Consider the following 12,004-nt stretch of genomic DNA (forward strand, 5'->3'; position numbering starts at 1 on the left):
CTCAGTCTTTCGAGTGTATGTACACCTCGTCGTTCCTCCGAGACCTTTCTTGTTTTTCTCGGTACGAGACCTCGTTGTTCCCGCGTCTCAAATCTCCAGGGGTATCTACACTTACCATCTTCTTCTTCATACCTGTCACATCTCAGTATCCCCTTCTTTAGATCTTTTCTTTCTCTCTCTTTCGAATGTCTTCTTCGCATGCAACAAACAACGAGTATACACCTATATATATGCGCGTGTACACATCTATGTATATATATATATATATATATACATAGATAGAGACCTAATTCCACGTAGACATACCTACACATACACACCACGATGTCTTCTTTTTTCTAAGGCGAGTAGGCTTATGTGCCTAGAAATGAAGAGTGACGAGGTCCCATGAAGAAAGTGTGAGGAGAGACGCCACCTCCTCTAAGAAGAATCTTCTCTCCAAAAACGACACGAAAAAGACTCTCTCTTCTTCTCGATGTCTTCAGCTAGCCATTCTTCACTAAGCAAAGAGGTTTCTTCTCTTTCTTTCATTTTTCATCGAAGATGCAAGGAAGAGAAAGAGAAGAAGAGGAAGGAAGAAGAGAATTCTTATTCTCTCCCTCTTTATCTTCCTTCTCTTCTTCTTACCTTCCTCCTCGTCCACCTCCTGCCCCCCCAGATGACTTTTCTTCTTCTTCTCTTGTCACCCGTACACCTTATTATCCTCTCTTTGTTTCTCCTTCCTCTTCCTCTTCATCTTCTTCTTCTTTTCGTAATCAAGACCAGCGTCCACCTCTCTTGTTAAGTCATCTACCTGCATGCTCTACTTCCTCCCTTCCTTCTTCTTCTTCTTGTGTAGATTCAGACTTTCTTGCCTTTCGCCGTAGTCATCGATCTCCTTCTCAATCTTTCATCTCTTCATCTACAGAGGAAGAAAGAGAGAAAGAAGAAGATGAAGAAGAAAGAAAGCAATTTTCTCTTAGCCATTGTTCTTCTCGTGTATTTCCTCCATCAGTCAGAGATAAGAGTCAAACTCTTCTCTCTTCTTCTTCTTCATGTATGTATCGCAATGGAGAAGGCTCTCCAAGCGAAGAGGAAAGAAATCTCCCGAAAGACCAGGAAGAGGAGAAAGAAAAGAAGCAAAACGAAGAAGATGGTTGTCTACGGAGTGTAGAGGCTAGGCTAAGAAGAAACAAGGACACGTCGGAGATGCGGTGGGCGAGGAGAGAAAGAAGAAGAATAGAGAGAAGCGAAGGTTCTTCTTCTTTTTTCTATCCTCGTAACTCGCATCAACAGACATCTTCTCCTCGAGGTCTTTCGCCAAGTCATCTCTCATTCGTTTCTTCTTCTCTTCCTTTGTCTTTAGAAGAAGAAGCTTCTGCTCTTTTTCCTTCTCTTGTATCTTCATCGGGAGATCTTTCTTTCTTCTTCTCGAATAGAGAGAATTCTGTTCTTTCGTCGCCCGCGCATCTCTCACATCCTCCCTGTGTTTTAGACCGCGTTAGATCTCTACAGCAAGCGAGTCTTCTATCTGCCTATTATTGCCAGCGGGGGAGAGAAGAAAAAAAGAAAGATGAAGAAAGAAGGAGAAGGAGAGAAAGAGAAAGAAGAGGAGAGAAAATGAGAAAGAATGGGAAAGAGACAACTTCTCGTGATAGGGATAAGGAGGAGATCGACGCTGAGGAGACAGGAAGAAGAAATAGAAGAACAGGACCTTCCTTTTTCTTATCTCGAGAAGATACAGAAGAAGAAGAGGAGATAAAAGATGCGGTCTTCTTCAATGAGAGAGGAAGAAATGTAGAAGACGGCGAGAAAGAAGAAGACATCGGAGAGAACACGAGAGAAGATCAGTTCGTTGCGAGAGAGAAAGAGGGTGTGTCTATACCATCTTCTTCTTCTTTTGGTATGGCTGCAGGTGCGGTGTATAGACACCTCAGAACAGGAGCGAATGAAACTTTTTTCACATGTCTATGTCGTTCTCGTCAATCTCCTTCTGAAATCTGTCGTTCTTCTTCTTCTCTTCTTTCTTGCTATGAGAAAGTAGATCAGAGAAGTAACCGTCTTCCCGCGGTTGGATTGGACAAGGTCTCTACAAGAAAGGTAGAGAAGCCTCTTTCCACGAGGAATCTTTTTTATTCTCACGATGAAGAAGAAGTAGAAGAAGAAGGAGATTTCTTTCTTAGAGATATTTCTCTTCCTCTTGTATTGCAGGATCTCGTCTTCGACTCTCTTCTTTTTCTTCCTTCTACTTCATTTATCTCTCCCCTTTCTTCCCCAGCTTCTTCTCTTCTTTTAACTCTCCAGCGAAGTCGAAGAAGAAGAAGAAGCAAGGAGAAAAGAAAGGTCCTTCTTTCTTCTTCTTTTTCCTCTTCTTCTCTCAGTCTTTCAAGGGAGAAGATGACTAGTGATCTTCATGGCATGTCATGGCTAGCTTCGTCAGGCATGTTTCGATTGATGTGTTGGTCTCTCTTGAATCGACGCTTCTCCATCGAAGTCTCGAGACTTGTTCAAGACAGCAAAGTGCTTCTTGCCTTTCCTTCTCTCTATATTTGTCTTGCAAGAGCTCTGGTAGGACTTAGAAAAAGAAGAAAAAGAAAGAGGAGGAAAAAGAAGGTATTTATGACTGCTCTCTCTCTCTTTCTCTTATCTAGTACGTGATGTATTAGCCCTTTAAGGAAGAGGGACTCGTGTATGTACGGAGATCTAGAGACATACATAGATATATATATACATCAAAGGTAGTAGATCCATAGACAGATAAATCCTGTATACGTGTGTATATGTATATGTATATTTATATATACGTATGCATGCGTGTGTGTATATTCACCATTTAGTTGACTTTGATGTTTCTCTAGGCCATCGTCTTTTTAGTTTCGATACTAATTTTCATCTCGATTGGCCTCTTCCCAGCCATATTTGTCTATGTCTATCGACTATAGCTATCTGTCAATGTCTGCCATATCATCTGTAGCTATCTATCTGTCTATGTCTAGTCGTATGTCTCTCTATGTCGACTTCTCTACCTTTTACCAGGTGAGACTGTAGGCTCGTTACTTCATACCCTACGAAGGAAGAAAGAAAAGAGGAAGAAGAAGAAAGACTTCTCTTGTTTTGGACGCATCTTCTTTCTCTTCTTCTTCTTCTCCTGTATATATGTGTGTGTCTATTCTTATTTCTCTTTTCTTCTTTTCTTTTTCTTTTCTTTTCTTTCTCAGCTAAACTTAGATCGAGTAGATGATCTGTTGAAACTTCTCACTGTCGATATTCCGTATGGGCGCCTTCATCCATCTGTAGGTCGGACTACGAAGGAAGGTGTTTCTCGCCACTTCTCTTTATATGAAAAGAGACAGTGGAATTCTCTCACTTCTTCTTTCTCTTCTCTCCACTTCATTCACTTCTTTCTTCTTCCTTTTCTGCTTGGTAGATATAGAGAGCAACATGAGAGATAAATTCAGTTTTTTATAGATATGACTGGATCTCTTTCTTTCTCAATGTTCTTCTCTTTCTTCTTTCACCGTCATCTTCTCCTCTCCGCATGTAGGAGTTTGTCTCTATCCATCTATCTATCTCCCGTATGTATGTATCTCTCGATCTATTCGTGTGGGGAGGTTTATGTTTCTACGTCTCAATTCGTACAGTGCTTAGGCCCAAGAGAAAAAGAAGCATTTCCACAACTCTCTACTTCTCTCCCATGTATCACGCGCATGCATATATATATATATGTATATATATATATGTATATCTAGATAGATAAGTTGAAGATAAATGCGGGGGAATGTGTACGTATGAACCTACACTTGCCTGGCTTTCTACTAAGTTCTCTTCTTCAAGAGATAGAAGGAAAGAAAGAAAGAAAGATTATTCTTCACCTTTAGAAGGTACCTGGCTAAGTCTGTAAGTGTATATATCTCTCTCATCTGTATCGAGTTCTATCTCCAATGTAGTATGCTAGCTAGGCCACTCCAAAAATCTTTCTATCTCTCTGTCTCCATGTGTCTCTATACATGTCTAGACATATGTGTAGCTACTTACCTATCTGTCTTTTTTCTTTCTTTCACCCTCCAAATCAGAAGGTATGTGTCTGGTTCGACCTTCTCTTCTTTCTTTCTTTCTTTCTTTCTTTTCTTCTTTGAATCTTCGGAGGTTTTCTTTTTTTTGTATTCTTCTCTTTGTCTGTAGATATCTGCCTCTTTGCATGTATTACTTGGAGACGCCTACGAAGCTTTAGGATCGATTTCTCATAGTATCGATGCTCTTTCAACTTCTGTCTCTTATCTTCATGCTCTCCATGCTTCTACGGAGTCTAGTGACGAAGAAGAAGAAGAAAAGAATCTTCTTTCTTTCTCGACCCACTCTTTTTCTTATCCTTTTTCTTTTCTCCAACACAAACGACTTCAGAAGAAACAACTTTCTTCTTCTTTCTTCTCTCCTTCCCCTTCTTCTTCTTCTTCTCCTCCCCATTCTTGTTCTTCTCCTTCTTCTGTCTCAAGTCTTTCTTCTTCCTCCTCTCTCGATGAGAATCTCGAAGCTCCTGAAGAAGAAGAAGAAGAGATTCCCCACGCAGTGATCAACAAGTCAAAGGAGAAGAAAGAAAAGAAAAGGAAGAAGAAGAAGACAGAAGAAGAAGAAAGTCAGAGAGAAGACTCACTTGTTTCTCTCTTTGCGCTGTCATCTAAGGAAGCCCTGAGAAAGAAGAAGAAGAGGAAAAGAAAGATAAAAGATGAAGAAGAAGAAAGAAGAAGAAGAAGAGAGATATCTCCTTGTATGCACTTTTCTATTGTCGGAGCGCTCGACAGATTAATTGGGCGAGGACGGCTCTCCCCAAGAGAAGGTAAAAAAGCATGACTTTATCTCTCTCTCACCTCTCTTTCTCTCCTTCTCGCTTTCTTTTGTCTTCTCTTTCTCTTTCTCTCTCCTTCCTTCTTCCGTTTTGTCTTCTCCCCTATCTTGTGTTCTCTTTCTTTTTCTTTCCTTCCTTGTCTCTCTTGGATATCTCTGTGTGCATGCATCTTCTCGTCTTCCACTAGATCATCTCTTCCGTTTTATCTTTTCAGGTCTATGTGGCTGCGGCTGTCCGTATACCGATCTTTGTGTATCTACTTCTCTATCTCGAGACTGACTATAAGCCGATCTCCTCTGTCTTTATATGTGTTTCGTGAAGTGAAGGATCTAAGATAGAACGAACGAAAGAAAGAATCTGCCTTGCCAGCAGATGAAAAGAAGAAGAAGAACTAGGAGAAGAACAAGGAGAAGAAGAAGAAAGATTAAATATATATTCTTTCTCTTTCTATCTCTCTCTGTTTGAATCTAGATGTATCTGTCTTTCGCTATGTCGGAACGTCATCTTTTACCCCTGGATAAGTATCTCTTCTCGTTCTCCTTTTTCTTCTTTTCTTTGTGTACAGAAGAGAAGACGATAAGAAATCTTCTTCTTCTTTCTCTTCTTCCTTCTTCTGAGCGATGGTGGAGGTAGGTAGGCATTCTCTCTCTCTTCTCTCTTTTTCTTTCTTTCTCTCTCTCTCTCTTGTTTTACATGCCTACATTCTCTCACTCGAAGAAAGACGGACAGTAGAGAATAAGGTTTGCCTATGTCTCTCTATCTATCAATGGATATCCATATCTCTCTCTATCTATATTATTTGTATACCATTATTCGTATGCATGGATCTTTCTTTAATCTTTCTCTCAATCTCCAACTCTCTCTCTTTTTTCTCTATCTCTGGCGCAGTGCATGCTTTGCTTCTCTTTTTCATTATCTCTTCTTTTCTTTCATTCCTAAGTAGGGACATGCATGCACTCTCACGACCTTGGCTGAATCGACTTCAGACCCTAAGAGCCACTTTCCTATTAGCATTCCTTAGGAACAGCTTTATCGTCAAAACTTCTCTTTCTCCTTCTTTTCTTCTTCTTCTCTTTCTTATCATATAGGATGGCGAAGATCTCTTTGCATGCTTTTCATGGCGTCTGTCTCTCTTTCTCTTCTCTCTCTTCCTCTTCAGTTGCTATAGACTTCTCTCCTACACGAAAGCATAGAGCGGGCGTCTCTCCCCCTCTATAGATAGATAGATGGATAGATACCCTATTTGTGCACAAGCGTATATATACACATGTCTGTATATAAGTAGAGAGAGACTTGTTGATAGGTGTAAGTAGACATCTTTCTAAATCTGTGCATGTACAACCTATATATCTCTCTATATAGGGAGAGAGTGATGTATCTATCTATCTATATATCTATCACCTCTCTCCCTATCTAGAGAGATATATCTGTGTATTTTCGTATGTATCTCTCTGTGTGTATGTAGATTTTGGTCTTTTCTGTCTGTAGACATGCATGAGACACACGCATCAGCTGTTGAGAGAGAAAAAAGAACACGAGAGCACCCACACAATCCTTCAATTAAACCGATAAGACCCACAAAAAGAATAAAAAGAAGAAGAAGAATACCAGAGTAAAGAAGAGTGAGGAGAGTTGCAATAGTCATAGGTGCTATAGACGACCCATGCATTCTCTCCCTCCTCGGCCACCTCTTCTATTGTAGGACAGGTAGTAGTAGCAGTAGTACTAATAGCACTAATAGGACAAGTAGCAGTAGTAGGAGGAGAAGATGCGAAAGAAGAAGAAGAATGAGGAGCAAGAGGAGAAGGTGGAGGAGAAGGTTGAAGATGTGTATGTTTTGTTTCTAGGGTATAGGAGGATGTTTTAATAGTCATGTGTATGTACACTTTGGGGTGTCTGTCATTTGCTTTGCTTTCTTCTTTCTCTTCTTTCTTCTGACTGATAAAGATGACAGCACTCAATTCGAAATCCTCTCCATACCTCGTTATTCTTATGCTCCTTCTTCTCCTCCTCCTGCTGTCTCTCTCTCTATCTCTTCGTTCTTTTTCTTTCTTTCTTTCTTTCTTTTTTTCTTTCTTTCTTTGTCAGTGACTTTTTTGCTTCTCGGCTTTCCTTCAGTTCTGGGTCGGACTACTACTTTCATCGCAAGAGAAAAAGAGGAAGAGCGAGCCCTTCAAACCTATCTCTATCGTCCTCATCCTACCTTGTAAGAAGCTTTCTCTCTCTTTCTTTTTTCCTTCTTTCTGTCTTAGATCTGAATTGGTAGATCTTTGTATGATTTATCTGCTTACGTCCTCTGTATGTACGTGTGTGTATGTTAAGTAGAGTGTGTGAAGAATCTCTCGATATCTCTATGGAGAGACTGAGAGATGTCTGCATATACAGCATGTTGTATATATATGTCTATAAGCATGCAGACAAGCAATATACCTACCTTCTTATACACCCTCATTCTCTCTCACCCACGCTGTTCATCAGTCAAAGAGAGATAGATAAATGGATTAACAATAGATAGATAGATTAACGGCATATAGATAGATTAAAGATAGATTAAAGATAGATAGATTAAGGATAGATAGATAGATTAAAGATAGTTTATGTCTGTAGTGTTTGTTCGCGGTATGTGTCTCGCATAGGTCGTGGTGGGGGTGTGTGCTTTGATGCTCTTCCCCGTCTTTTCAGAGGTTTTCTTCTTCTTCTTCTCACCTTCTTTCTCCTTCTTCTTCTTCTTCTTTCGAGGACTTTACTATGAGTATTGAAGATGGGAATCCTCTTGCATGTTGGGAGACAGCTCACTTTCTTCTTTCTCACTCTCCTTCTTCTCTTCCGCGTCCCTTAGCTGTCTCTTCGTAAGTTATCAAGGAAGATTCTCTTTTCTCTCTCTTCTTCTTCTCTTTCTGTTTCTTTCTCTCTTCACGACTTCAGCGAAAGGAAAGATAGAGAGATAGGGTCTAGTGTCTTCCATCGATGTGCATTCTGCTGCATTTCCACACATCGTCTATGTGTATAGTATTTAGGGATGGCGTAGAGGTCATATCTCTCTATTCTATCTATACACACATATGCTCTATATATTCTCCTACACACATTCATGCGTCTATACATACATACGTTTCTAGGTCACATATATGCTGCATATAAAGGCCTATTTAAGGCGTTTTATATACATCAGCCAGAGCACGTAAATATGTATACACAGAGAGAGATCTGTCTAGATAGATAGATAGATAGATAAATAGATAGATAGATTAAAGATAGATAGATACTCTCCGTCTTTTTGTTTTTCTTCTGTTTGAGTGATGATCCACCTGATGGTTGGGGTGTATGTACACCTGCAGCTTGAATGCCCGATGGATAGCGCGGAGCTTTTTTCTTCGATATGACTTCGAGACTTCTAACGCTCTCTGTCATTTGTAAGCGGAAATTGCTCCCGGGAATAAAACTTTCTTCTCTTCTTCTCACTCTTCTTTCTTCCCAAGGTGTAGGTGTGTATGTATATCTAATTACCTATGTCTATGTACATATATATCTAGCTTTATGTGTAAATTTAGACATGTATGTAAAGGCCCTCTCAACTTCACTGTGTGGATGCGAAACACAGCGAAGCTTCGTGATTTTCTTCCTATGTTAGGTTTTCTAAAGTCTTTCCTTTCTCTTTCTGTCTCTCTTTCTGTCTCTCTTTCTCTCTTTCTGTCTCTCTTTCTCTTTCAAGTAGTTTCCTCTCATACATCATCGTCATTCATACCTACTAGCGAGATCTAGCCCTCTTCTTCGTGTACATTCATACGTGTCTATATGTCTATATATATATATATACGTATATATCTTTATCCAGCGGTAACCAGTACATATATATATATATAGTCGAGGAGACATACGGGAACAACTATATGTATAGAGAGAGAGAGAGCTAGAGAGTGATAGGTATGTACATATGGTATATATGTGTATATATATATATATGTGTGTAGGTACGTATCTATCTATCTATCTTTCTGTTCTTGTACTTAGAGTAGGAGGGTCTGCGCCTACTTTTCTTTTTCAATAGAAGATCATTTGCATACGCCATCATCTCTGTCTACTTCTCTCTGTCTCTCTGTCTATCTATGGTGAGAGAAGAGGTTGAGGTAGCTGTTTGCAATGAGAAGCCTCCAAGAATTTTCTATTCCTTCTCTACATATCGGGTGCATGCAGACCAGTCAAATCACTTAGGGGATTCTCTCCAGGAGAACAAGAAGAAGAAAAGAAAGAAAGAAAGTCGATATTTCTCTTTGTCTCTCTGTGTTTCTTCTGTTGTCGTGTTTCTTGGATATATGGGTCTAGTTCCTCCCTTATCATACTTATTATATTCATTGCATACGTCTTCATACATACATACATAGACATACATACATATATACATGGACATACATACATATGTACATAGGCATGCATACATACATATAGACACATTCATTCATAGTCATACATATTCATACATCTGGATAGTTGGATAGAAATGTCTGAATCTTATTGGTAAACATGCATGCTTGTCCATACAGAGAAGGCGATCTCGCCGGTGGCTGAGAGAGAGAGAGGGAGAGACATCTATGGCGTGAGCGAAGAGACAGAGAGAAAGAGAAAGTTGACGTGTACCGAGATCTCTGTTCTGTAGACTTTCTCTTCTCATGCATTTTACCTAATTGCAAAAGAGGTTCGAGAAAGAAGAAAGGGAAAGGATGAAGTGTTTTATTTCTTGTCTATCATGACGTATCTTATATGTTCTCATAGAAGGAGTGTTACATTTGGATCGCCATCTCTATCCCAGTCCTCATCTCCACGAAGGTGTGTGTGTGTATATACACCTCACTCTGTATTCTATAGATAAGGCCTATTCTCTTTCTCCTCCTTTTTCTTCTTACTTTCTTTCTGTCTTTCATTCTTGCTTTTTCTGGTGTATGTACAGCGCTTTGCTATCAAATCCTTATGACGAAGAAGCTCTTGCGTTGAGAGCTTTCTCTCTCTATCACATCGGAGGTATCAGAAATCTCCTTCTCTCTCCTCCCTCTCTCTCCTTATAGAAATACATACATCTCTGTCTCTCTCTTTCTACCTCCATTTCTATATCTACCTATGTAGACATATATATATGCATCTAAGTATGCATATCTATAGATATATATATAGATATATATATGTTTTTATATTTGTGTGTCGTCTGTGTCTCCTCGTGTATAGCGGTTATGTAGGTAGCTGTACATGTCTATGCTTCTATGAAAGATAGCTCGTCAACTAGCTTTTCTTCTTTCCCTCTCTATTCTTTCTCTTAAAACTTCTCTTCTTTCTTCACTTCTATTTAACCTGAGAGAAAGAAGAAGAGGAAAGAGATATGTATAGAAGGTTATAATGGGAAGTGTCTGTAAATGAAAGAAAGAAAGAAAGGGGTTGGAGGTGGACTTGTATAAAATGCTTGAACGAAAGAAACTTTTCTCTCTCCTGTCTTTGTAGGTCATTTTTGTCTCTCTGTATGTGTATCCAGCCGTAGAAAGAAAGGAGTATCCATTCACTATGTCGATGATCCGCCTGTCTGTCTACCTATCTCTATTTCTATCTTTATATTCATTGTTGGCTTCTCTCTTGCAAGATTTTCTCCTTTTTTTTCTTCTTTCTCTGTCCCTGTCTTTTTTCTATTCTTCTCTTTCTTTCTTTCTTTGATTTGTTCTAGACTCGCTCTTCTTTTTCTTTTCATCTTCTCTCCTGTCTCTCTTTCCTTTCTTCTTCTTTCTTCTTTGTGTATTTCAGTTCTTTTTCTTTTTTCTTTTTTCCTCTTTCTTGGCTTGGCTGCTTGTCTTTTGTTTCTTTTTGCGTGCCGCAGGTAGGAGAAGAGCGAGGACAGTCTCGAGCTTGGAGAATCTTCTTCTCTCTCCATTCTCTTCTTCTCCTCTCCCCCCCCTCCTGGTAAAGGCAGAGAAAGAAAGAGATAAGAAAGAAAGAAAGGAGATTTTCTTCTTTTCTTTCTACTGTATGTTCTCGGGGTGTCTCTGTCTCTCTCTTTTTGACTGAGTTTGAGTTTGGGAAGCATCGGGCGGGTCTTGATCCTAAGCATATGTACGATGAAAATCTAAAGTCGTTGATCGATGCTTTTCTCTTCTTTCTTTCTCTTTTTCTCCTTTCTCTTTTTCTTCTTTCATTCCTTGATAGGTTCTATCTAGTCGCGATAATGAAGAAGATCACGAGGTATCGCTTTACATAGAAATCCTGTTTTCAAGCGCCAGTATGTATGGTGTATCTGTCTCTTGCGCTTGCTCTTTCTTCTTGTTCTTCTCTTTCTTACATTAGAAAGTTGCTCTCTTTATCTATCAACTTGTCATCGTAGGTATCTGGATTTCTTACCGAATCATTCACTCCCGTATCTTTCTTCTTTGTCTTCTTTGTCTTATCTGTTGTCTCTTTCGCTTCTTCTCTGCCTTCTTCATATCACATGAAGTAAAGAACGCTCTTTCTTTTTCTCTTTCAGCTAAAAAGACTGCAAAACTTTATCTTCTTTCTATCGTCTTAAACACGAAAGTTCTCCCTTCACTCTCTTTCGCTGTCTCTCTTCCGAGTGTATGTACATTTTACTGGCTGAGACACCTGTCTCCATGAAAAACGCGCCTATGGTTGTCAGTGCTGTACTTTCTTTTTATCTCTCTTTCTACTTGTTCTTCTCCATCTGTCTTTCTCCCTAACATCTGTCTCCTTCATGCTTTCTCATGAATCTGTATCTTCTTCAATGACTGCAACTTCGCTCTTTGCTTAAACCAAAGAGAAGAAGAAGAAGAAGTTGCCGATGTATGGAGACAATGGGGAGATTGACGCTTTTCGCAGGTTTCGAAGATTGAATGGATCTCCTTTCTTTACTTCTCTTCTTCCTTTCTCTTTTGTCTTTCTACCTTAGAGAGGTTTAGCTCATTTGGTCAGGAGAGAGGAGAAAGAAGGAAGAGAAGAAGAAGAAGAGGAAGAAGAAGAAGAGAGCTTACATCTGGCAAAGAATTGCTTTCTGTGAGTTGTCTTCAAGAAAAAGAGAGGACAAGAGAGAGAGAAGAAGAAGATAAAGGAAGTTTTCTGCGTCATCTAGATATGTCGGGGTATCTCTTTTTGGTCTTTCTTTAGGTGTCTGTAGATCTATTCTTGTAATCTTACATCTCTCTCCCTCTCTCTCTC

The 12,004-nt window shown here is 39.5% G+C and overlaps 1 protein-coding gene across 1 annotated transcript in view; it reads left to right on the top strand.

The window, feature by feature from the left end:
- Positions 1 to 321: 321 nt before the first annotated feature.
- CSUI_004275 (tetratricopeptide repeat-containing protein) overlaps positions 322 to 12,004 on the top strand; it is an 18,394-nt gene continuing 6,711 nt past the window's right edge. The window contains exons 1-9 of the mRNA XM_068064468.1: positions 322 to 2,547; positions 3,198 to 3,272; positions 4,162 to 4,813; positions 5,388 to 5,451; positions 6,911 to 7,028; positions 7,505 to 7,671; positions 9,768 to 9,838; positions 10,527 to 10,759; positions 11,739 to 11,842. Coding sequence (XP_067923556.1) covers positions 544 to 2,547; positions 3,198 to 3,272; positions 4,162 to 4,813; positions 5,388 to 5,451; positions 6,911 to 7,028; positions 7,505 to 7,671; positions 9,768 to 9,838; positions 10,527 to 10,759; positions 11,739 to 11,842 — 3,488 coding nt within the window. The 5' untranslated portion in view covers positions 322 to 543. The remainder of the gene's footprint in view (positions 2,548 to 3,197; positions 3,273 to 4,161; positions 4,814 to 5,387; positions 5,452 to 6,910; positions 7,029 to 7,504; positions 7,672 to 9,767; positions 9,839 to 10,526; positions 10,760 to 11,738; positions 11,843 to 12,004) is intronic.

Source organism: Cystoisospora suis, assembly GCF_002600585.1.
Source record: "Cystoisospora suis strain Wien I chromosome Unknown contig_1967, whole genome shotgun sequence".
Taxonomy (NCBI): Eukaryota; Apicomplexa; class Conoidasida; order Eucoccidiorida; family Sarcocystidae; genus Cystoisospora; species Cystoisospora suis.